Below are 24,915 nucleotides of genomic sequence, written 5' to 3'. Positions count from 1 at the left end.
CACAGCACTTAAACTCAAATAGATAGGGCTTCAAATTTTTTCCAGTTATTTCCTCTCTTCTCTCCTCATACACACTCATAAAAAGAGCAAACACTTCCTATTACTCTTACCTCTGTATTAGATACCAAGTAAACTTTAGATATTATTTAATGATGAATTATTCGAAATTTTTTCCCATTTCTCATCAAATTTCTTCAAATACTGAATGTATTATCTGTATCATATTATTCATATTATTTCAAATGCCATAGAAAGTATAATTAAATAATACATATTGGATAACAATGTGTAATACCATAAACAGAAACCCAAGCTAAAGTTTGATAAGACTGTGCTTTCTGCTATTCAAGGAATGTCCAAACCACGTGACCTCCTCCACAGAGGCAGCTACTCGCTGACAGCAGCTTGGCTGCAGATGGCTCACTGCAGTTGACATCTTCAGCTGTGCATATTAATGCACAATTTATTTTGGTTAAAAACTAGACACTATCACTTCTCAGGACTGTGATGACATGCTCAGCAACTTGGTGAAACAGTCTTATTTAAGGTAATCCATCCAGAATCTGAATAGATACTTCTCTGAAACTGTGTGGATTACAAGTTCTGCTGTATAATTCAGCAATCATTAACAAACCTTGCAACTAATCTAAACATGTACTTTTTTCTTCATAAAGCATCATAATGTTCACCAAAGGCTAGCATTAACATGTGTCAGTCTTCACAAAATAGGATCAAATTCCACTCCAAAACAAGAAAACCAACACTTTCATCAAAATACAATTTACAAAATAATTACATGGACATGAAAATGTATTTGTACTCCATCACAGTTAAACAAGAGAAGAGGACCCCAAATCAATAAACTAAACTTACATGTATTATACATTAACACTTCTGACTGCCTCTCATATGCTTCTCAAAAAAATTCAAACTTCTACACCTCAAATGATTAACACACCTTGAGCTCTTACACAGTTTTGTAGCCTGCAATCCAATAACTCCAATTAGGCAATGTTTGTGCAATTATTTAAATAGCTTATTGACTGTCCTCTTATTACTTCATTTAAAAATTTAAAAATTACATTAGTGAAAAGAATCAAAGGTCTCACAAACTTTATGAACATATTATGTATGCTGAAAGTTACATATCTATAATTCAATCAGATGTTAACTAGAATTAAAATCACTTGTATGTTAACTTGGAAAGAAATACTTCTAAAAATACATATATGAAATATTTAAAATATATTAAAGCTTATATAAAAATACAAATTTCACAAGGGATTTTAGCTTCTTTCAGCTCTCTGTGAATGAGAGCCCCTCATCATCTATAATTTATTCAAATTTTATATAGTTGTACGTACGTACATTTTCAAGAGTGTGTTTAAAGAAAACCTGACTTTAAAATTATCCTCAATTAGCTTTACATTATTTTCAGAGCCTAGCCACATTTTTCATTACCATTTATTTCCTTCTATTTTTTAATCCCTCTCTCAAGGTAAAAAAAAAAAAAAACACATAGATCTACATATTAAAACTTTTCCCAACAAATGCAATTATAGAATTTTTAGTTACATGTTCCCATGATGAAGCCTGCCAATGCCTTTTTAATTGCTTTACATAAGTAGAAATCCAATCCTAAGAGATATTTTATAAATTCCACTGAAAAGTCTGACTTTCCTGAACAAATGATAGAAATGTCATATTTCTAGCAATTGTTTTACAATTGATTTTAAAATCTCGTTTTTGATTAGAGAGAAAAAAAAGACAAGAAAGGTGGTTTACTGTTTTATATTCAGGTGAGATCAGATTTCACTTGTACAATCTTTAGTATTTTCTATTTTTACAAACAAGATTCCATCTTCATTTGCTAAATTACTGACTCTTCTAAACTCTGAGTTCTATTACTAACAATGAGCAAAGTTATCAACTTCATCATCTGTGTTTTCAAAGTCTAACAGAGTGACTGGCTCAGAGCAGGAGCTCACATTTTCCAAAGAACAAAAAAGAACTCAGTAGTAATATAAGGCTCTGGTTTTAGCAAGACTGGGTATGAAGGTATCAAATCAGTGCTCTTGGACTTCAAATTATTTACACTAACTTTCACAAATGAACTCTGGCCAAGAAGGTTAATTCCTTTTTCACTTAAAAATATGTAAAACTCTCATTCTCTCAAACACACATACACACTCTTCCTGTAAACTAGAAATTCAGGAAATGATCTATTTAAAAATAATGTGATCTATCAAAAAAAAAAAGATGCTAAATTTTGGGTCAGCAGATCTAGCTTCTTGTATGAGATACACTACTAAGTAATTCTGTCACCCTGCAAGTCACTTAAATTGTTAATCTCAGTTTCTCAGCAACAGACAAACGGAGTTAATAATGAAGGCGCTATCCCTACTTGCTTATTGGAATTTTTTAAAAGATTAATAGTAAATATTTATTTGTTTCAATTTCAAAGCACTTCTACTTATATTAACATATGTGATTTTTTACTTTATGACAACTCTCATATCATAAATAAGGAAACTAAATAGGCAGAAAAATTAAAACGACCTGACCGCATCACCGTAAGAGTAAACTAAGAAAAAGGCAAGAAGCATGGTTTATAGTGCAGTTGTTGCTTCCTGGTGAAAGGTAATTAGAACTACTTTTAAGTGAATTCACAGGACTATCAGCAAGACTACACATGTGAAGGGCAGAGCTAGGACGCCTGCCCAGATCTTTTGATGCCTTATTGATGTTTTTGATATTGGCATTACCTTAAGGAAAATAATTATAAGCTTCTAATAGATTATTGACATCTTCCTCTTCAATTAGTACTTTTGAAATGTTCTTAAGTAAGAGCCCCATTTTATCTAAGCTAATAAAGACAGAACAGGGAGAGTGTTAACTATGTGTGATTTCCCACAGGATGTGAACAATGAATAAGTTAACCCACCACTGTATTAATTTTACTGATCCAATAAGTGATTTGGTTAGTTGCAGCTGTCTGCTTTCACAGCAGAACATCTGTTTTTACGAAGCTATTCAGATCATCACACTAGTTGCAATAACATGTAGCAAGAGGCTTAGATGTCATAAAAGACGGATATGCAGAAAGACACCTGAAGCAGCTAGCCATTTAAAAGCTGAAAGTTAAAAAACATTTTGGTTCTAATGATTAAACTTACGGGCAGCGCATGAGGAACACATATTTATTTCACAGGGGGAGCATCCAAGTCATGAGGAAAGTGCCGCGGAACGGACCTCTTAGAAAAGAAAAGCTCAATAAATACGGCATTTATTTGTGAATATATTTAAGTAATATGGATTTTTAAGTGATTATTTCTATTCCTCTAAATTCATGAGAAAATTATTTTAAATAAAGAAAAAAAATTTGTTATCATCAAGGTATTTTTGTTTTAAATCCTGTTTATGAAGGATAACATATAGATTACTAGAAAAAAACAGCAAAAAAAGAAATAACATTCTTTATCGTCTAAAAAACCTAATATTTAGAATCAATAGACTTTTTTCCTCTTTATTGGGTTTATATAAAAATGGTGCCAGTTAAAGTACACACTGCTGTGACAAGCAAAAAACAAATTTAAAAAGTGACCTAATTTGGCACCACAGGCATAAGGCATTTCAAATCATCATCGTTATTTGGAACCAAAAATTCTTGGCATTTCACCAAGTAGAATGCCAAGGCTAAAGATGTGAAAATCAAGAAACTAATTTATCTATTCCTTCACATCATAGAATTGTGTAACCAATCATTTGATGAATGAGAATTTTTTAAGTTACTCAAGTATTAATTATAACGGTAAGATGAATTTACAAGGTTAAAAACATAGTACAGAAAGGTAAAACATTAAAAAGTAAAAGTCTCTCTCTCGGCCACTAAGTATTACTCTCCAGAATCAATGTTAACTTCTGCTTTGACTTTTTTTCATGGTTGTTATTTTAACAGCAAATAATAAGTTTCAATCTATAAATTTAAGATATTATATATTTGCTCCTTTCATAAAAGCTACACTTTTTCAAAAGACAACCTTACATTATCACCTATCTTAGGAGTGTCTTAAGCAAAATCCAAGAAATTACATGTAATGTATTAATTATGTATGTTAACACAGAGTTAAATAATGTGTAACTTTCTGAGTTTGATTTATGTATATCTAATGTCATCTCCTATTCCACACGATTATGCAATCAAATTTTGGAAAAAATGACTTAATGTCTTTCTAGTCTTCTTCATTTCTTGGGTATAGTCAGCTAGTTCATCTCATTCTTTTTATTTTCCATTTTAATAGAGGAAGGCCTACTGATATATTTACACACACCTACATATACATTTACACACATATACATGTGTGTATAGAGTGGCAATGACTTTTATTAACTCTTTCATGTGTGAAAAATTCTTAAGCTGCCTTCACACTCTCTCTTGGTCTTTTGCCTAGATGCAGAATTCGTATTTTCACCGTCTCTAGAAATTTAAAGAAATTGCTCCCTATCTGCTACCTTTTGTATTGCTATTGAGTATTATAGCTGCCCGATTTCTCATCTTTTTGTAGACAGAAATGTTTTTCTATGTGAAAGTCTTTCAAGTTTTCTCCTTATCCTTGGAAACCTGATTATCTCACCAGGGTGTATCTATCAGACATTTTATTATTCTTACTCGGCCACTGGTGGGTCTGTATAATCTGACGACTTCCATCTTTCTTTGGCTCAGAGGAAAGTTCTAGAGCTGGTCTCCTTAGTCTTGGTTATTTCTTTCTGGAGCCCCTATTAGACCTATATAATTTCCATGATTTTTAATATTTCTCTTAGAGCCCCAGAGCTCCCAGAGTCCCAAGGGAGCTCAGTTTCAGAAAGCCACTTCCCCAGAAACGTCTACAGGTCCATGGGGAAGAGTCTAAAATGAGCTCCCTACAGGGAAGATAAAATGGTCACATCATCATCACATCTTCCTCCACATCATCACAGGAAGGAGTAAAGAGGGGAATCTCAGAATTCTACACATTCCTGGGTACATTCTCACCTTTTCCTTTCTTATCCCCCACCCTCTGAAACCACAACTTCAGTTATCACTGTGCACACAAATTAGACTTTAGTCACCACTAAGAATTCCAGATTCCTAAGTCATCCATCAACTCCCAGACTCTAATCCCCAGTGAAAGGGAGTGAGGGAACAAAGTACATCACCATCCCTCTCCTGGCCCACACTGTAACCTTCACCTACACCTACTTCATTTTTCTCCCTAACATTCAGCACCATCTGTCATACTATGTTTTTATTTGCCACTCTTACTAGAATGCGCATTCCTTGAGAAAATAAATGTTGTCTATTTTGTTCACTCATATCTAGGACAGTCTAGAACAGTGCCTGAAACATAGGTATTCAGTTAAGTGAGTAACTTAACTTGCTACACAAGCTGGGAAAATTCTAGGTTTTTCTTTCCCAGAACATCAACTGGGCCCACTTTTTCCCTCAATCTGCCCACTGAAATCTGAATGAAATTTGAATGACCCTCTTAAGTATTTCTCAGGAATAATATAAATTTTTACAAGTTCTTTGTATTTCCCGAGTAAACTCTTTCTTATGAGGTGAGGTGTTTTGTTTTTCACTAGTTCATCTATGTCCTTCATGTGGTGTTACTGCTAAAACGTCAAGCTAGTCTCTTCAAACGACTCATTTACAGCGAATGTCTCCATTACTTAGGATCAGTAACCAACAGAGGTTTTTCTGTATTTGTGGATGGTTCTGCTTCCCCATTAGTGCTCTCCTTCGAATGAGAGGAGACGTCATGGCAGAGGGCCAGTGTCCAAAGTAAGGGCAGCTTGAGAAGGTAACAGATTTAGTGCCTCTGACTCCTTGCTGAGTACATTTTATTTGTGCATGTTCTCCCCTCTATCACTCTGTTGCAGGAGAGGAGCATTACCTCCTCTTAATCTTCTTTCCAAGGCCCTTGCTTTCTCCAGAGGGCCTTTCCTCAGGCAGTTTATGTGTTCATTTGGAAAATTCTCTGGCTTCTGCCTGAGGGGAAGAAAAGCAAAGCCTCTCCCTACGCTACCTACCGTCTTCCACTGGAGATGAGGCAAGAGGCCACTTGTCCTAGTGTTCCTCCTGCAGTCCTCTGCTGTATTACGTGGTGACTACACACAACCCACTATTACTTTCTTATTTGTTGATGCCAAGCTTAGAGCTTCACGGATCTCCCTCCGGCAGCCACCTGACGGTGGCCTCTGCAGCCCTTTTCCCGTCACTTCCTTCCACTTACTTTCTATCTTCTAGGGATACTTCGACCTGCCAATTGATGTTACTGGTGGTCTTTCCCATTTTCTGGAACTTCCTATTACACTTTCTCTTTTCATGAGTACTTTTTATTTTATTATTGTTTTCATTTATTCATTTCTTATACTGAGGTACACAGAACTACTATACTTTCGATCTTTTTAACATGGGACCTCTACAGAGGAGATGAACACACGTGTGCTCAGTCCGTCTCTTTAAGAGGAACTGTGTTGTTGTCTTTGCTTACAAGTCAGAGTGACAAAACACCTCTGTGCTAAAACAGCAAGTAACTAAAAAGAGCAAAACCCCTCTTCTAGAAGTTCCTTCTGCTGCTCCACCATCAGGAATGTCTGACTGGCTTTCCTTCCCGACAGGTCCCAGCCTCCTGACACTCGGCATAGCTCTACTACTTGCTTAACAGATTTTCCACCATAAGTTTCTTACTAGAAGCAGAAGCCCGATCCATCTTAAGAAGTGGCCAGTTAAGTCACTCTGCCAACCTGGAAAATTTCCGTCAGTTTTTGTTTTGTTTTGTTTTTTGTTTTTTAATAAGTGGAGAGAGTTTATACAGAAGTCTACGCATTTGTTTTTTTGGGGGTTTCTTAGCTCATGAGAGATGGCCATGTTCTTGTTAAATAAAATATCTAGTTTCAGCCAGGAGACTGACTACTATATGGACCATGATCAAACATAATTTGACTTAAAAAAAAACACCTAAATCCACTTTCATCACTAACGTGTAGTTCACTATCAACATTCGAATAAGTGACAAGTGATTTCATATATTACAAAATTTCCTAAGAGCCAGGAGAATTCTCAGACATTACGAAGAAGTCTTTAAATCTCTCCCTAAATCTAACTTGCCCCAAGCTACACTTCAAAATAGATAAAGAAAATCAACAAAAACAAGAAACACTTTTGTTACTAATTACAAAGCAAATGTTCAGTGTCTGTGTCAGAAAGCAAACCCAAAGAGTGAACCTGTATTGCTGTGAATAATTCCATTAATGAACCAGCAAGAAGAGACAAAGCTATCAACTCTTCTTGGCATCAAAAGTCTAGGCTTGGAGCCAGCGGATCCTTAAGCTTTATTTGGAACAGCACACATCTTGAGAGCCACCAGAGAAGACAGTTAATTTAAATGCCATCCTCTTCACACAGATATTTGGGTCATTTAAGGTATGTGTGTGTTGGTGTGTATGTGTATGGATGTGTGTATGTGTGTCAGGTGGGCAGGGGTGAGGCAGAGCTGGCATATTTATTTAGGGAAGTAAAAGCCCCCTTTCCTAAAGCTTGTGTCTGAGCGTCGATACATCTCTAGTCCTTCCCCCTCAGACCTGGTAGTCATTTAAGAGCCAGGATGTGCATAAGCAAATATAGTCATAATTCTGTGTTTGCAACAAAAAGTATCAGAAATTCTCCTGGTCTTTTCAAGGAGTGATACAAGAGACCAAGATTTTATTTTACCTAATAGATTATAAAAGTAATAACACAGAGAATTACTTTATAAGTGCAAACTTGAAAGTAATAAATTCATGTAAATTAAAGCACTACACAGTGTCCAGCCTCAGTCTCCATCTTGTGTGGAGGACCCATTTGCTCAGAGTATCTGAGGACAATGTGATTCATAGTGCTACATCCTCTTCGGAAGATGAAGAGAAGCTTACTTTCTCACAGATATGCCTAACAGTCTAGAAGTGGTGATCGTCCCCAAAATTTCACCTTTATTATCTCTTGAAACAAAGCTCTCAGCCTCTATCCGAGCTCTAACTTTTCAACTCTGACCTCTTGATAATTCAAGAGTTTCAGTAACCAGCCACTTGGTGGACACAATTAGGGAAGATACCTTTCTAGAGTTTAGAATAAAAATTAGGATTATATATTAATTTATGGGGCAAAGGGGCAAAAATGAAACTGAAAATGAAATGTTGCTATTAATACTGTAGATCAAGCGACTTTTGACTGTTACCTCAGAACCCAACAATTTATGCGGCTGTATCTCAGATTGCAGAAAACAATCTGAGAGTAAACTTTAAAAATCAACTCTGTTTAAAATATTTAGATTATTCACGGTGCATTATATTCCAACTTCAGAAGCACTTCATATATTTAAAAATACCTCTCATACAAATGTTCAGTTAATCCTCCTAACAACCCCATGTGTTTGGCAGAAAGCATGTTATCACCTCCATTATTCAAAAGGCATCATCATTATGGAAGATGTCAATGACTTGCCCAAGCTCATCTCACCAATAATGCGGATGCTTTCTTTTTTTAGCCAGTGAGACCCTCTACTTGCTCCCATATTCCCAACTCCTGTCATGTGTGTCCAAGTTCTTAACTATTCTTCACATTCCCAGCTCAAATACTTCTGTTTCCATGAAGATAATTTGTGATATCCCCACAGACAGTGACGGTTTCTTCCTTTGACCTCATAGCATTTTATCTCTTCTTGTCATGAGTAAATGATTTGGAATCAGAAGATTTAGCTTGGGTTCTGCTTGGTTATTTACCATCAGGATGATCCTAAGAAGTAAACGAACCATAGTAACCACCCAAAAGCCAGTCTTCTCATCAGTGTAACAGAGGAAACACTATATGCCCATAGAATTATTTGGAAATTTAATTTTGATAAAACAAATAGGAAAGGATTATGAGAACTGTAAGGCCTTATAGAAAGTTATTTTTCCCTTTCTTATCTACAACTTTTTAAAATTGAAGTATAGTTAGTTTACAATGTTGCATCAATTTCTGGTGTACAGCACAGTGTTTCAGTCATATATATGTACACATATATTCCTTTTCATAGTCTTTTGCATTATATGTTACAACAAGATATTGAATATAGCTCCCTGTTCTATAAAGTAGAAGTTTGTTGTTTATCTATTCTACGTATAGTAGTTAGTACCTGCAAATCTTGAACTCCCAATTTATTCCTTCCTACCTCCTTTTCCCTGGGTAACCACGCATTTGTTTTCTAACTTATCTACAATGTTTATTTCCCTAATTTTCTGGTTGATGGAAGACTCCACATCTAACCTAAATACCTGACTCTATCAAAGTACTTGTTGGTATTTCACAACTAGGCATCTGACACACATTTGTAAAATGAATGAAGGATTGAACGCATGACTACATTAATCAAGGTAAGTTTCTTAAAGCAGAATGCTCACTGCAACCAACTAAATGTGGAAGGCCAAAATCTGACTTCACCTTCTTTACAATCTCATTGCCCATTTCTTTCCCAACACTTCAGCCAACCTAGATTCATCCCTGATTCCCTGAACACACCCTGCATTATTCTGGCTCTACGTCTTAGATCAAATCATTACTGCCTTTCATGTCCTTCGTCAGCTGAAATAATGTCCATCCTTACATATCTAGCACAGATGCCACCTTCTCCATGAAGCTTTCCTTAACCTCACCCACTGGAAATGGCACTTCTCACTCTGAAGTTCACAATTTCTGCTCATCTCTCTCACAGCTTTTATCCTCTGACCACATATTATATTTCCTTATGCATGTATTTTCTAACTTAGTACATTCTGATCATGTTAAGAATAGCTTTATATTTTACTTTATATCCTACCAAACATGTAGTAGAATGCCATCTATATTGTAGGTACTCAAATAATATAAGCAGCTTGAACATTCAACTACATATTTCTGCCTTATAAGTTGCCACAAAAAAAAAAATGACATTTTATAAGTTGATCATCTACTGTGTGAAGACATTATTACTGCAAATTCCTATCAAGATGGTATACTATGGGCAGAAACACATCTTTATCAAAATTTAAAATATATAAATAAGCTAATATATAAATATATTATAAACTAAATTCCAAAATATATATATAAGTTCCAAATAAATAAACTATTTATAATCTGATTTCCTCCATAACTTAAATGTTCTTATTAACAGCCATTGTATCATTAAAGTATGGCTTATTAAGGATCCAAACTAACGTAACAGCTACCAATAATCATCACTGTTGCTTTTATCAGAACCCAGATTTCATTTATAACAAGGGTACGCGAGTCTCCTCCCACAGGGATATTTAAGTCACATAATCCTTCACTGCCTGCTGCCTTCATTCCTTCCTGGGCTGTTCGCAGACATAACGCACACACAGCCCACTAACAGCTGTTCTCCAGATGGACTAAATGGGTTCAGTGTCTTCTCATCGGGTAGGGGTACTGCATCTCTTTCAAAAGTACACTCTGTTGGACACTAAGCCTTTTTATTTTCATTTTATTCATATAATTAACCCATCTTCACTGTATTACTTCTTAAATCCAAAGAATGAGTTTTTCTGCTGTTTAGTACCTCTTGTCCCTTCTCCCTTGAATGTGCCCAAATATCCACCTATTAAAATGCTTTTTTATTCAGGGCCTTTAAGTGCTGAGTTGACATTAACTGACTTGCTGAGAATCACTTCTTTATCCTGAATCATAATCAACCACCTTGAGCTGATTTGTGTCACTACTGGTCCCTTAGCAACTTGATATGTCAGGAAGGCTTAAGCAAAGACTTGGAGATACAAACTGTGATCGTTCCTAGAAGACACCCATCAATGTTGAACCTGCTCTTCTGGCATCTTCACTTTATCAACTGACTTATACTGTTATTAACGACTCAATTAATGAGGGAAGCATGCTCTCATAAGGTATAGCAAAGACACTGGTAGGAAACGGGCATGTGCAGTTTCAAAAAATGTGCTCAATTTTAAATTATAATTGTATTTAGAATTTGAAAACACTCCATTTTTTTTCCCAGCCCAAATATGATCCCATTTAAGAATTTTTTTGTTTGTTTTTTTGTTTTTAGGGGGTGGTAATTAGGTATATTTACTTTTTTGATGGAGGTACTGGGGATTGAACCCAGGACCTTGTGCATGCTAGGCATGCACTCTGTCACTGAGCTCTACCCTCCCCCCATTTAAGAATACTTTATCAACAGTTATCATGACAGGTAGGAGCATGAATTTAAAAGTTACTATAATATCACGGTATTCTAAATAACAGTGTGGATCTCACACACAGAATGCAATGAGTAAATAAATACTCGACATCTTTCAATCAATCCAATTTCCTTTACATGGCAAATTTATCAGAAATTGTGGTGATACTTTGGAGAATGATTACTGGAGAAAATGCTGAAACATTCCAAAGTATATTTGGCAGAGAAGAAAAAAGGAAAGTAGGAAGGAGGGAAAGAAGAAAAGAAGCAGAGGTAAACAGTGTCATCCAACCACATCAGAAATAAGCTAAGCATCATTTGCAAAAGATGATGATACACTCTGAGAGTATGAATACAATGAATAAATGTACTTACCTCAGTTAAATGAGGATTGGGATTAAAACCACAGAGGCTACAAACAGTGGTCTGACATGCAGTGCATGTGTTAAAATTGGCCTTTTCTGGAACATGCAACAGAAGTTCAGTGGTATTGCAAAGAGGACAGATGGTTTTTGGGAGGCCTTGTACTGGAGTCTGTGCTGCAGATGGAAAAGTTGGTGGCTGCAGAGGTTTCCCAGCTCCTGTTTGGCTTACTGGTTTTGTAGGTTGCTGAGCTGAAGGCTTTGCTGGGCCCAGCTGCTGAGGGGGCTTTGCTGGGCCCGGCTGTTGAGGAGGGGGCTTTGCTGGGCCTGGCTGCTGAGCTGGAGTCTTTCCTGGCCCAACCTGCTGAGCTGGAGTCTTTGCAGGCCCCGCTGGCTGAGCTGGAGTCTTTGCAGGCCCCGCTGGCTGAGCTGGAGACTGCGGCCCAGGCTGGTGAGCTGGGGGTTTGGGTGGCCCCGGCTGCTGGGCTGGGGGTTTGGGTGGCCCCGGCTGCTGGGCTGGGGGTTTGGGTGGCCCCGGCTGCTGGGCTGGGGGTTTCGGTGGCCCTGGCTGCTGGGCTGGGGGCTTGGCTGGCCCTGGCTGCTGAGCAGGAGTCTTTGGCCCAGGCTGAGCTGCAGGCTTCGTGGTCCCTGGTGGCGGGGCTGGAGACTTGGCTGTCCCTGGCTGTTGAACCAGGGCCTTCGCTGGTCCTGGCTGCTGAGCCGAGGGCTTTGCAGGCCCAGGCTGTGGTGTGGAAAGCTTTTCTGGTCCAGGCTGCTGGGCTGGAGGTTTTCCAGGACTCACTTGTTGAATAGGTGGCTTGGATGGGCTCTGCAGTGAGGGTTTAACCGATTCTCCCCTTACTGCGTCTGTCTGTCTAGTCGGAGGCTTGGCTGCATCTCTCTGAAGTGGCAATTTTGCCGGGTCTGTCTGAGGAGCATGAGTTGGCTTTCCTGTTTCTGGAGGTTGCGATTTAATTTTTTCCGGCTGCTGAGAAGATACAGATTTGGGAGAGCCATCCTGCTGAAGCGGGGCCCTCACAGGTCCTGGCTGCTTAGGAACTGACTTGGGTGACTGCTGCTGTGATGGAGGCTTTGTGATTCCTTCAGGTTTTCCTTGTTCCTTCTGAGCTATTTTTTGTTTCTTGGTGGCTTCCTCCTGGGAGGCATCAGAGTCTGATATCAAATCAAAAGGATTGAATTTATTTACAACAGAGGAGACAGCACTTAATGGGTTAACCTCTGAGAGGAAGCCAGGCATCATACTAGACTTGTGCTCTTCCTTAAAGTCAGTTCTGGATTTTGATTCTTTCAAGCTAATAGTGGAAGGACTCCTTCCAGGCAATTTCTGCTCTGACCTCAAAGTGTCTGTAGTTCTACTTTTACTGAGGCCAGGCTGAACTGGACGCCCAGGGTCCGGCGGTTTTCCTGGTTGCTTTGGAGAATGACTACTGTCCAACTCTTGTTTCCTAGAAGAATGAAACAAAAAGAAGTGAAAATAATGAAAATTATCACAACTCGAAATAATATTGAAAAGCTCTTATTTTCTACTATCCTTAAAATTATGAATGTATAACTATAACCAGAATCTGTTTTTATAGCATCCTGTAAGTGATCATAAAATTTTCACTATCTTGGTTACTTTCTTTACATGGGTACAGGTTTTCAACAGGGAGGTGAAGAAAAGAAGAAAACACAATACTTGCTACTATGGGTGATGAAAACTTAAGCTCTCTAATTAGAAAGTATCCATAATAAAAATAATTTACACTTACACTTAATAGAGTCTGGTCATACTCAAAGCCTACTTAAATATATTAACAAATCACGCAATGCCACGTTCCAGTACATTCATGCTCACAGGATGTATCAAAGTTACAGGCAAAGAATGTGTCTCCCAAATCCTAGCATACTAAGAAGTGAGAATATTAATTTTAAAATGAGTTTGCTGCAACTGTATTTTGTTTTGTTTTTTATTTAAAACTAGAATTTACATTAGCTACATAAGGCACACAACAAGACATCAGGGGACCTAGTAAAGGTTATAGGACGCCTTTCCTGGGACTCCGATAAAATTGATAATCTATTCAATTTTACCCTATTCTGTCAGAAAAGGTAATATCCATCAAATATTATCCTTTATTAAACTTTATAGAATAAAGATTCCTACTTTAATTAATTAGAAATTTTGAGAAACAATTTCATTTTTCTTGTTCAAGAGTAGTGTTATATTATTCAATTGTTTTTCCAACAGCATTCTTAATCTGAGACCTCTCAGTGTAACAAGATGATTAAAGCATCTTCAGACATAGTCTGGTATACAAATAGCAACAAGATGGTTATGATCTCACTTCCGAAAAGTGTTGTTACTTTTCTAAGATGAAGAAAATACATAATGATCCCCTAATGCTTTCTATGATATTTACTATTACCACTGTTAGAATAGTAATATTTATTATTGATATTGACTTAAAATATAACAAATAATCTGCAAGATTTCTTTTAACTCATAGACAAATATGCAAGATAGATTTTTAAAAAGTTTTGGAAACATGATCAATTTTAAATGACAATGGTTTAAATAATTAAAATACTTGTTTCCTATATATACTTTTGGCCAAATATCAAACACATTAATCTTTAAATAAGCTATCCTTTACTGATAAAGTTGCAACTAATAAGAGCATGTTGCATTAGAACAACACAATAAATCAAATTATAAGTATTTTTTATATGTAACTTTTGAATTTTGGAAAAGATCTGAAGATTTATTTCTTTTTAATTAAAAGAAAAAAGAGCAACAGAGTTATTTGGTAGCATTTGAAAAATGAAATGATGACAACAGGTCTTAATTTGTTTTATCAAAATTTACCTGCTAATAGACTGGACTTTTTCATTTCAGGCCATCTGATACTTAATATGAATTAAGTTTGTGAACTTCCTCTAATGACATAGAAATCTCAGTATAGATCAAGATGTAAGGTGTAGTAGAAAGAAACAAGGAAGTGTTACTTCTAAACAACAGATGGTCAGAAAGAAATAATCTATAAATGGCAAAGTATGCAGAAATTGATTTTCTAATAAAAGCTGAATAAGGAGAATTCTTAGGCAATTTCCTATGGGAAAAAGTTACCACACTTTAGATATTACCATGTCTCTGAAGCCTGTACTTAAATATGGAACTAAAATTATTACCCTAATTGATTCTGCCAACTGTTTAAAACACACTGCTACATAATTCCATTTGGGGAAAATAATTTTGAATGTTTCTTTACAGGTCTCTACATGCTCCCTTCCATATGAAGGCAGAAGAGCCATAGTAAACAACCTAAAAGAGATGATTTTCAAAAGGTTCCACTGTTTAAATCTTTACATCACTCTAGAAATGTTTTATATTCAACTAATAAAGTTTACCACTCCCGTGAAGGGGAGGCCTAAAGGAATGCTTAGGGACTATGTAAAAGTGACTATCCCGTAAGTAATTACTTAGGTATTTTATTGAAGAAATCTATATTTAAACACAGTACCAAAAAAAAAAAAATGTATCCTTAACTAAGTTGTACTCTCTCAAAAACAGTATTAAACTTAATCATTGTTTTTGTGATACTATTTCACTTAATCCAACATATGTATAAAACAAAAAACAAACTTTGGGAATACCAAATATTTGTGGTAACAGTAAACACCAAATGTTAAAGCAATCTACTTGCATCAGAAATTATAACTGCATGTACTTCTTACACATATTAAGTTGCATCATACTATGGAATTCCCTTGTAGGAAAATACCTATACAGCTATAAAGACTACTCTAAAATTTAAACTTAGTTTTGGTTGTCATAATTATGAAAATAAATGTAAAATATGGAGATCTGGGAGTGAGGAGTAGAAAACCAATGATTAAGAGAAGATATAGTCTCAATACCAAACAAAAATAACAAGGTATCTTAGCTAACTATGGTCTTTTGGTGAATATTTCTTTGGTACGACAATTGTTCTGTTAAAAAGAAAAATGACTAAAATGCAATCTGTGTCTTGTGTACTGGACTGTGAACTCCTAGAGAGAAAACTGTTTCACTCCTCTTTGCATCTCTAGAACCAAATCTGGTACCTAGTAGATGAGTATTACTGTTTGATGAATGAATGAATGAATGAATGAATGAATAACGAGTAAAAAAAAATGAATGAACGTTTCAGGTTTTTGTTTCACTCTAGATGAATGTTTTCTGAATTATTTTTACTTTAACTTCTTCTACAAGTCCTCTGAGGTATAAATGGAAACATTTCATACTCATTTTAGAACCTGGACTTGGCTTGCTGCTCTAGGAAGAAAAACAGTTGTGGAGGTGTCTACCCATAGAGGAGGCCTAAATGAATGCTAAAGAAAATTACTGATTCAGTCAGAATTCTTACAAAAGACTAGTCTCCTAAGCAGAAGTGTTTTTCAGTAAAGCTCTTCTCACATAACACATCTGTAGTTCAAATAGAATGAGAAGAACAAGCAATAAAATGGCATTTCCTGGGTCTACAATGAATCAAAAAATCCAGGAGCATTTCATTTGTAAGCTGTAACTACTCGTGTTTTATGAAACCTCCCTTTTCATTTTACTGTTGTCATCCCGATACTAGAATTTTCTTTCACAGGTTAACAGAAAAAAGAAAATGCCTCAGCTACAAATGAGAAAAACATGCACTCAAGTCTAAGAATATAAAAGCAGCTGGAATACTAAAATATTTTTTACTGTAACACAGCAAGCAATGACACCTAACTCGACAGTGTTGAGTCACAAAATTTTATAATATTAATGAAATATAAGCAACTTTAGGAATATCTACTCATTTCCATATTTAGATTAGAGGACACTACAGCTTAAAGAGGCTAAGAGATTAATTCAAGGTCCTAAGACTAGTCAGTCACAGAAATCTGGTGTCCTGACTCCTGGCAGAAGGGCACGGGCAGGATTTCCACTACACTGCATTGATTTCTTCATATGTAAGAAAATACAGATACATCAAAATTACTCAAAACAATGAATAATTCAACATACAACTTGTCTACAGTCATCACTGCCATTGCCATCCACTGCTGATATTAATATTACCACTCTTTCTATTTTTAAGGCTCTTTTAAATTAAAACCCAAACAAAAATGTCCCTGTCAATGTTTAATTGATTCCTACAATGGCCCTACGAGATAGGGAAGGTATTACTGGCTGTACTTAGAGGCAAGGAAACTTAGGCACCTGTGGCTGAGAAGCATATATCATTTGCCATGAGTCAGTTAAAATTAACAAGGTAAAGTCTCTGGGCTTTCAAATCTTATTTCTCTTAAAAAAAAAATAAATCAAACCCCATCGTGTCTAATTTACACCACTAACCTCTTAAAACTTGAAATGATTTGGATATACTTTCTTATACATAATGTTTTGAAAAATCTAAATGATAAATCAAGTGTTTATTTGGTTATTGCATATGGGGATAACTTTCTAAAAATTATGTACCTTTTATAGAAATCTTTCAGTAAAATATAAGCAGACACAAAATCTGCTATCTGATACAAATACTGCATAAAACACCATAATTTCATAGGCTGAAACAGTATTTTCCAGCTACCCTATGAACAGAAGTAAGGAGTTTAGAAATCAAACCTCACTTTTTTTTGGTATTGGTAACCAGCATGCTAAACCTGTTGCTTGTGCCTCTTAGAAAAAACTGTAGAAGAGCTGGCATGCATTTCTAAAAGGTTAATACAAGTTATTATCTATAAAAATACCTCGTTATTATCCTATAAAAATCTAGTATTTGAGCATTCAAAATTTTTTTCTAAGTCAGCTTTAATCAGTAGAGAAAAACAGTACATATCATAAACTGTACTCTTAAGGGAATGGATAAGAAAGGCTTTATACCAAAGGGATCACCCAATATGTTACTAGTTTAAAATCCTGGAAAAACATATTAAAAAAAAAAGCCAGTTTTTACTAGTGTTGGTTTCACTTCAAGAAAATAGTATTTTTACTTAATAAATTTTACACATTTTAAGATTTTATGTGAAAAATATTGTCACTATCCATAAAACATTTTACACTTCTCCTATATTAAACATATTAGTTACTTGGAAAAATTACATGAATATACTTCTATTATCGTTTCTAAATTGAAGTGTTTTTCTTTTATGAAGTAGAAAGTAAGAGTCTACACCTATAACCAAATCTTTCAGATTTCCAGTATTTCTGATGAAAACTGTAGGCTTTCCTTCAGTTATCATAAAGCAGGAATGGTTTCAGAACAACGGACAGAGAACTGTTCTGTAGGGGAGGGTGCAAAGTTAAAGGGTTTGTTTACAATAATAAAGGCAGGGCAGGCAAGATGATTATACCCTCTTAGTAGTCTAATTAGAAAAGAACTAATTTATTAGGATAGAGGAAAATGGAGAGCTAGAGAGGGAAATGAATACGTTAAAACTACAGATTAGCTCTATGCCTGTGGAAGTTGCTATTTGCTTTGTCTTTAAAAGTAGGTATTGGAAACTAATTTTAAGATAACACAAATTCACATGTTCTTCCGTAACTGGAAGACACTTTTCCTTATAAAAGAGCAGTGGTTTAAAAAATAGCATATGCTAATTCATAAATACATGTACAGCACCTGCACTGCTGTGACCAAACCATCTGTTTAATGCCACAACGTATTCCAGGGTTCCTCACTGAATATAAAAGGTGTATTCATGCTATACCTTCTAACTAAACAGCTCCTGCTCTTCTCTGGGGATGGGGTGTGAAGGAAAGACAAATCACCTCCAGGGAAATTAAAGATATTGTTACAGAAATACTTAGATGTCATCCGCAGAGGAAAAAAAGACCCCGAAATGACTGAGGAGGTTTAAACGGAGACAGGTAAACACCCGCCTCTACCCATTTCCTAACACGTCCGTTTTGTATTAATGGAAGACTTCCAGATTAGTAAAACACTGGAGGGCGTCTCTCCATGCCACCCTAGAGGGAAAAGGTTCCAAAAGGCCAAAATTCACCACCTTTTATCACAGTTTCAAAAATGCAACCCTTGACTATCCCACCAGAAACTCACTAATGCATCATTTTTACTCTGCCCAACAGAAGGCTTATGATCTCTTAATCGCCACCCCATTAAGGAGAATAAAATGAACGAAGGAGACATATATGTACTGCCGTGCTGGCACATATGTGCACGGAAAGCTGTACAAATATGCCCGGACATATATAACATGCTGTGCGTGCCTGTGTATGGAAGGCGGCTCCGCAGCGGCCGGGGGGACGCTTCCTTTGGGCAGCCCCTGCGCCCTTGACATGACAGCGGCGATCTGTCTCCTCTCCTCCTCGCTCAGCTGGCTCAGGTCCGCCTCCATGCCGGCCGGGATCGCGGTGTGCAAGGGGCTCCCCGCCCCGCCGGCCCCTCCTCCGGCCGCCGCCGCCGCCGCCGCCGCCGCCAGCCCTTCGGGGAGCCCTTCCCCTTCCAAGCTCGCCTCGTTGCCCATGGCTCAGGGGAACTCCGGGCCGCGGCTCTCCCTCCTCGTGCTGCGTCCCCGCCAGGAAGCCCACGGCCTGAGGCGCTCCCGGAGCCGGGGTCCGCCGCGGGGCGTGCGGACGGCGGAGTCCCTGGCCTCGGGACCCGGCACGGCTTCCCGGAACGCCAGGCGGGGATTAGTCCCGCTTGCAGGTGATGCCAGAGCCCGGTGCCTCCTCCATGTTGGACAACGCCAGGCAACCTTTCCAGAAGACAACTCCCGACGCCGCCTCACGCCACGAGCCGCGGAGAAGCAGATCTGAGCGGTGCCAGCCGGGCGCCGTCCGCCCCTCCCTCCGCGCCCCGCCTCCTCGCCCGCGCCCTCGCAGTGCGCATGCCCCTCTCAGAACAGGTGATGCCCGAGCCCGCGCCCATCCCGCGATGCGTCGCTCTGTATCCTTCCTCACTCTCAGCACCGATTTAAAGGAGCCCAGAGAGCGCTGCTGAAAACCCGCACAAATCAGCTGAAGTTTCTTTCAGGCATATTTTAGGATGCCTCAACCTGAATTTCAACGGACTACATTCAAGGGGACTGGAAAGAGGCTGGAGGGGCAGTGTCTGTTTCCATCTTTGACTCATGGGATATGTAGTTTCTTTTCTTTTCTTTCTTTCTTTTTTTTTTTTTTTTTTTTTTTGCTGTTGTTTTAAAGGGAAGATTTTTAAAGATCCTAGAAATTAGTTCAGGTAACTGGAGATTAATTGGAGATACCTCCGATACCTTTGGGACAAATTTCCCAAAAGGAGCTAACACTAGCCCTTTTCATTTAGAACTTTCCCAGAACAATTATTTCAGAATCTTAGGTTCAGTATCAGTAAGCAGGTTAGGTTTTTGAATGCTTATCACTGTGTTGTTCCCTAAAGGAACTACGCAAAAGTAAAGGATTTGGAGAAATTGTGGATAGGATATAAGATACAGATTGTAGAATATTAAAACGTCACAGTGGTGTGAACTTTTGAAACATGAGTTCACTCCTTTTTTTGTACAACTGTGGGCCCAGAAAGGTAAATTAATTTGTATAGTCACACAGCTGGCCAGCAGCCTGACGTATAACTCATATCCACTCTTTCAGACCCACGCCCGACCCACTCCCCACCCACCCCCGACAAACATTATTTTTTAGTCACTGCATTTCGGAGAAGGGAATATTTTAGGTCAGCAATGGATCTGCGCCGCCTCAGTTTTGCTACCTAACTACAAAGTGGATGTAATTGACCTCCCACTTTTTGAGGTTAAAGTCAAAAGCTAACAGCTGGGAACAAATAAATAGAAATGAGTAAGTTGCTCAGCAAGTAAGTTTCCAGGTTTTTGTAATAATCATTATAATTGTTATTGCACATTCCATTCACATCCAAAAATCACGGCACAGTTGTAACAATTTGTACTAAACTTACCCCTTTTAAAGATGGTTAGTCATCAGATGAAGTATTATTACTGGCTGAGTTCCTACTAAAATTTTGGATAAACTGTTTCTCTTATAACATACTGAGATGTGATTTCTAAGGTCAAACTGCCAAGAGTCACTCATTGAGATAATGAAGAGAATGCTTGCACTTCATCAAAGCAAATCAAGCTAAGGCAACCTGACATTCTAGTGGTCACAGGTGGGGGCAAATACATTCCTGTCATACCTCCTAGAAACACGTTTGCTTCAAAAAAGGAGATAATTGGGTACCCAATTCTGAATCATAATGCCTTCTCTGACGAAACAGCTTCATGGTCCAGGCTGCCCTAGGAATCAGTAACACTCTTAGAGGGAGGTGAGGAAGGAGATGATTCACATGCTGGCTAGTTTCTCATAATTTGCTCATTTTGTGAGAATAAAATGTATTGATGTATTTAGATTCACAAACCACAACCTTAAAAAACTGATAGGATAAATACCCTTTCAAACTCTAGCCTCAGAATAATGATTAAAGTGAGAAAATATATTAACTCCATATTCTTTTCATTGTGGAGGGAAAGGAGCTTGTAAAGTAGTAAGAAGTAAAATGTGATCATCAATATGCAAAGAAATATTGATAGGCTCAACAAAAAGCAATAATTTTTAAGATGGGAATAATTACAGCCCATTGTGCAAACATGTGACTTTACTTTCTCCTTCCCTCCTCTCTCCCAGGAGCAAATATCATCTGAAAACAGGAAAATGAGTTGTATGGTGGGGAGAGTAAATGGACTGTGAAAACAAAAGAGGCGATGGTAACACTGGGAAACTTTTTGGTTGTTGACTTTTTTAAATGATTTTGCCTTGGAGCCCTTTAAGTTTTGAATAACATTTCTTTTTTCAATCCTTTATTTGGGCTTAGTTGCTTGTACTTGGGAGATGTTTCTGATTTAAAGAGAAATGCTAGAGCAGAGTCCAGGTGAATTCCTTTTGTGTGAATTCTCAGAATTTTAAGGATATGAGGGAGAGAAGTTGGAAGTTATGGATAACTTTATCGAGTCTCTTTCTTTACTCAGAAAACTATCATAATTACTTTCGTTCTGCAAATTAACTAATGGTGCTATAGTCAAAATGTTCATTGCTTCCTGTTCATTATATAGTTACTCTAATGATCATTTATTTGAATTTCAGTTTCGCTCAACAAGCTGATAGTTCAGCTCCCATTCACTCAGCCTGATAGGTAGGTCATGAAATGAATTAATTTCTGAAAACCTCCACTGTTATATACCACTATGTCTTTCTAAAATGACTTTTCAGTGTCAGAAAACCAGATCTTTTTTCTCTTAACTCTTATCTTACTTTCCCAGGTAGTCTTTATTTTAGTAAATTAGAACCAATCTAAATGTGATCATTAACAGCTAAACATAACAAACTAATGATTCTTTGGAATGGGGTGGCCGAGTCTACCCAAGTCCTTACAGATACCACTCAACGGGGATAAAATCAAACAGACCACCTTGTATGTGATCACATGTGCATTACTTGAATAAATTAAGGACTTTACAAAAATTGAAGTTAGAATAGTCTTCATCAAATATAGAAAAATGTGTAGTCTCACTAGTTTTTTAAAACCTACAATTAATCTCCATATATTTAAGTTAGCCTATTTAATTAAAAATAGCATGTATCTATTAAACTCTATTTAGCAAGCAACAATCTGAATATCAGATTAGTTATTAAATGTCCATTATGTCCCTATTAAGGCATTTATAATAATACTAGCGAGTGTTTTGTAACGTAGGCTCTTTCGTAAGCTAAATTTGGGAGTGTAAAGAGATTCAAACTTTTTGGAAAATACTTACCAAGAGCCTTAAAAAGATTCATAATCTGTGATACACTTTTGGAAACCAGTCCTAAAGAGATCATTTGAGTTGCAAAAATGATTTTTCAAAAAAAGGTTTACTGCAGCATTACTTACAACAGCAATAAATTAAAATAGTCAAAACTGCATCAATATACAAGAATGGAGAAGTACAAGCTGGTACAACCAGATGATACTGTTTTATGAAGCTATTTATTTAAAATAATGCTTTTGAAGAGTTCATTATAAGGGGAAAAATTTCTCAAAGTATACATGGGGTAAATTTTCATAAAGTTATATACTCATAAATGTACAAAAAAAGTGAAACCACTAAAATGCATAGAAAAAATGAAATAGGAAACAAGCCAATGCACAAAACCCATGTGCATTTAATGGCAAAACCATAGGTAATCTTACTTTTTCTTTAGAATTTTATGTGTTTTCTAAATTTTCCGAAGTGAATTTGTGGGATTCTTTTATGGTGTAAGAGCACCAGTAATTATTACTGATCTTTTTTTGAAAAAACAACAAAATTAACATAACCCCTTAAGCTAAAATGCAAACATCTTTTTGTAACAAATGCCTCTGAAGAAGCTGAAGAAAATGACGAGTGTGTACCGTAACAGTGATTTCATGTGACGTGATGAGTGATAAAATTCAAACAATTGCTATACTTCCTATATGTAAAAGTCCATGCATTCCGTGTGTGTGTGTATGTATATATTCATGTTTGTATAAATATAGAGAATAGGACAGATTTTATATAGGCACATACCATTTTTTATGCTCCCACTCTAACAGAAGGTACGAGAGGATTGTGTTGATTTAGTGGAGCAGGAACCTACAGTGGCTGAAGATCCAACCTCATTTTTTGCTGTGGTTGAGCTGTTTCTCAATCGCTGCTCTCAGCCATTTTTGTTAGCTCTGCTTTAAAATGAGATTTGCAGCAAGAGTGGAGGAAATAAGTGAGATTACAGTTAATTATGAACTGGCTTCTCAATTTTGACAGAAAAAACATCAGCAGTCTTTTGGGGAAAGGTTTGTTAAATTCATTTCTGAATTCTCACATCTGGAATATCAAGCTGTTTCCTTCCCTTTATATTTTTCCCAAAGTAAATCTGTAATTTAAAATAAAAGAGAAAGTTGCTTGTTGTTTAAAATATGGTCCTATAGACGTAGAATTATAAAATACTACAAAAAATTAGTTTCTATGTCACTTAACAGTGTTACTTTGTAAACTGAAAATTATTAATCAGTCATGAGGTTATAACTTACATGATTCAGCATTATTTATTCACCCATTTTATAAATAGGTTCTAGAATTCAGAACCTACTCTTTGGAAAACTTGGATGCGTGTGCATGTCTTATACTGCATGACTTTTTTGGTTGGCATTGTCTGACTTTAAATCCTCGCTCGGCCATCTTACACCTGTTAGGTAGTTAGATAAGTGGGGGCACTGGGCAGATAGGTGGAGGGGAGGAAGGACGGTCCAGAAGATGGTGTTATGCCACCTGCAACATAAAGGGAGTTTACTTCTTCTGAGTGCCAGCAGGAAAAAACAAAAAACAAAGAACAAACAAACAAAATGATTAAAACCCGACAGCCACCACTGCACGGGAGCAGAAAAGACTTAACTGGACACAACCAATGTTCATTGTATATAATTAACATTGCGGTTTAGCACCCCATGTCCTGTGGGTTTTTCTGTGTACACCATGGGTAAGGACATGCGTAGAAGGGGCCAAACATGACTAAGTATTCCAGGGACAAGTGCTGTCAATCAATCAGAAGACCACCTCTAAGCAAAGGGTATAAGAGAAAAGGGAGACAAAACCCTCCACTTTTTCCTCCCTTGGATCAACCCGCCTCCAGTTCTTGGCAGTGTACTTTTCCTTTCCTCGTAAGTAAATCTTTTAAAATCTTTTGCTACATGGCACACCGTCTCCTGACTGCAAACTTGTCTTTCAGGTATGACAAGAACTGGGTCTTTACCTTCTGGGGTAACACACCTAATTAGAGTTAGTAAGTCATTGACTTTTTCAGAGCTTGAGGTTCCTCAACTGTGAAAATAGAGAATATAATATACTGCCTTTCAGGGTTCTCGTGAAGAGAAAAAGATGTGAATGCACTTGTAAACTAGGACGCATGTTAGCACAGCTGTGGGGGATTGTTACAATACTGGTCTGCAATGAATCACCCCCCAACCTCCGACCCAGTCACTACCCTTTACAGTGGGCCTGCCACACTTCCCGTCAAGAGGGAGGGTCTGTTTCCTTACTTCTTGGCTGGAACTGAACCCCTCCTGCCTTACTTTTTCCAAAAGAATGTGGAGGGAATGGCATGTAACTTCCTAGACTAGCCTTCCAATCTGGCCCTCTTCTCACCAGCAGATTTCCATGCTTGGAATAAGCCCCGAGGGTGAGACACTGTGAAGAGAGGAGCCCAGTGGCCCCAGCCCCTAGTGGTCTCAGCTGAGGTTTTAACAAGCTTCCTGGAGCAGCCTCAGCTGAGGTGCCTGCGCGCT

At 37.3% G+C, this 24,915-nt stretch overlaps 1 protein-coding gene across 5 annotated transcripts in view; it reads right to left on the bottom strand.

Annotated features, from left to right (window-relative positions):
- PCLO (piccolo presynaptic cytomatrix protein) overlaps positions 1 to 19,437 on the bottom strand; it is a 310,832-nt gene extending 291,395 nt beyond the window's left edge. For all 5 annotated transcript variants that reach the window (XM_074367559.1, XM_074367561.1, XM_074367560.1 and 2 more), the window contains exons 1-2: positions 18,861 to 19,437; positions 11,625 to 13,077 (exon numbers count right to left, since the gene is read on the bottom strand). In XM_074367559.1, the coding sequence (XP_074223660.1) occupies positions 11,625 to 13,077; positions 18,861 to 19,117 (1,710 nt within the window). In that variant the 5' untranslated portion in view covers positions 19,118 to 19,437. The remainder of the gene's footprint in view (positions 1 to 11,624; positions 13,078 to 18,860) is intronic.
- Positions 19,438 to 24,915: the final 5,478 nt, after the last annotated feature.

Source organism: Camelus bactrianus, chromosome 7, assembly GCF_048773025.1.
Source record: "Camelus bactrianus isolate YW-2024 breed Bactrian camel chromosome 7, ASM4877302v1, whole genome shotgun sequence".
Taxonomy (NCBI): domain Eukaryota; kingdom Metazoa; phylum Chordata; class Mammalia; order Artiodactyla; family Camelidae; genus Camelus; species Camelus bactrianus.
This window is presented reverse-complemented; position numbering and strand designations above follow the sequence as displayed.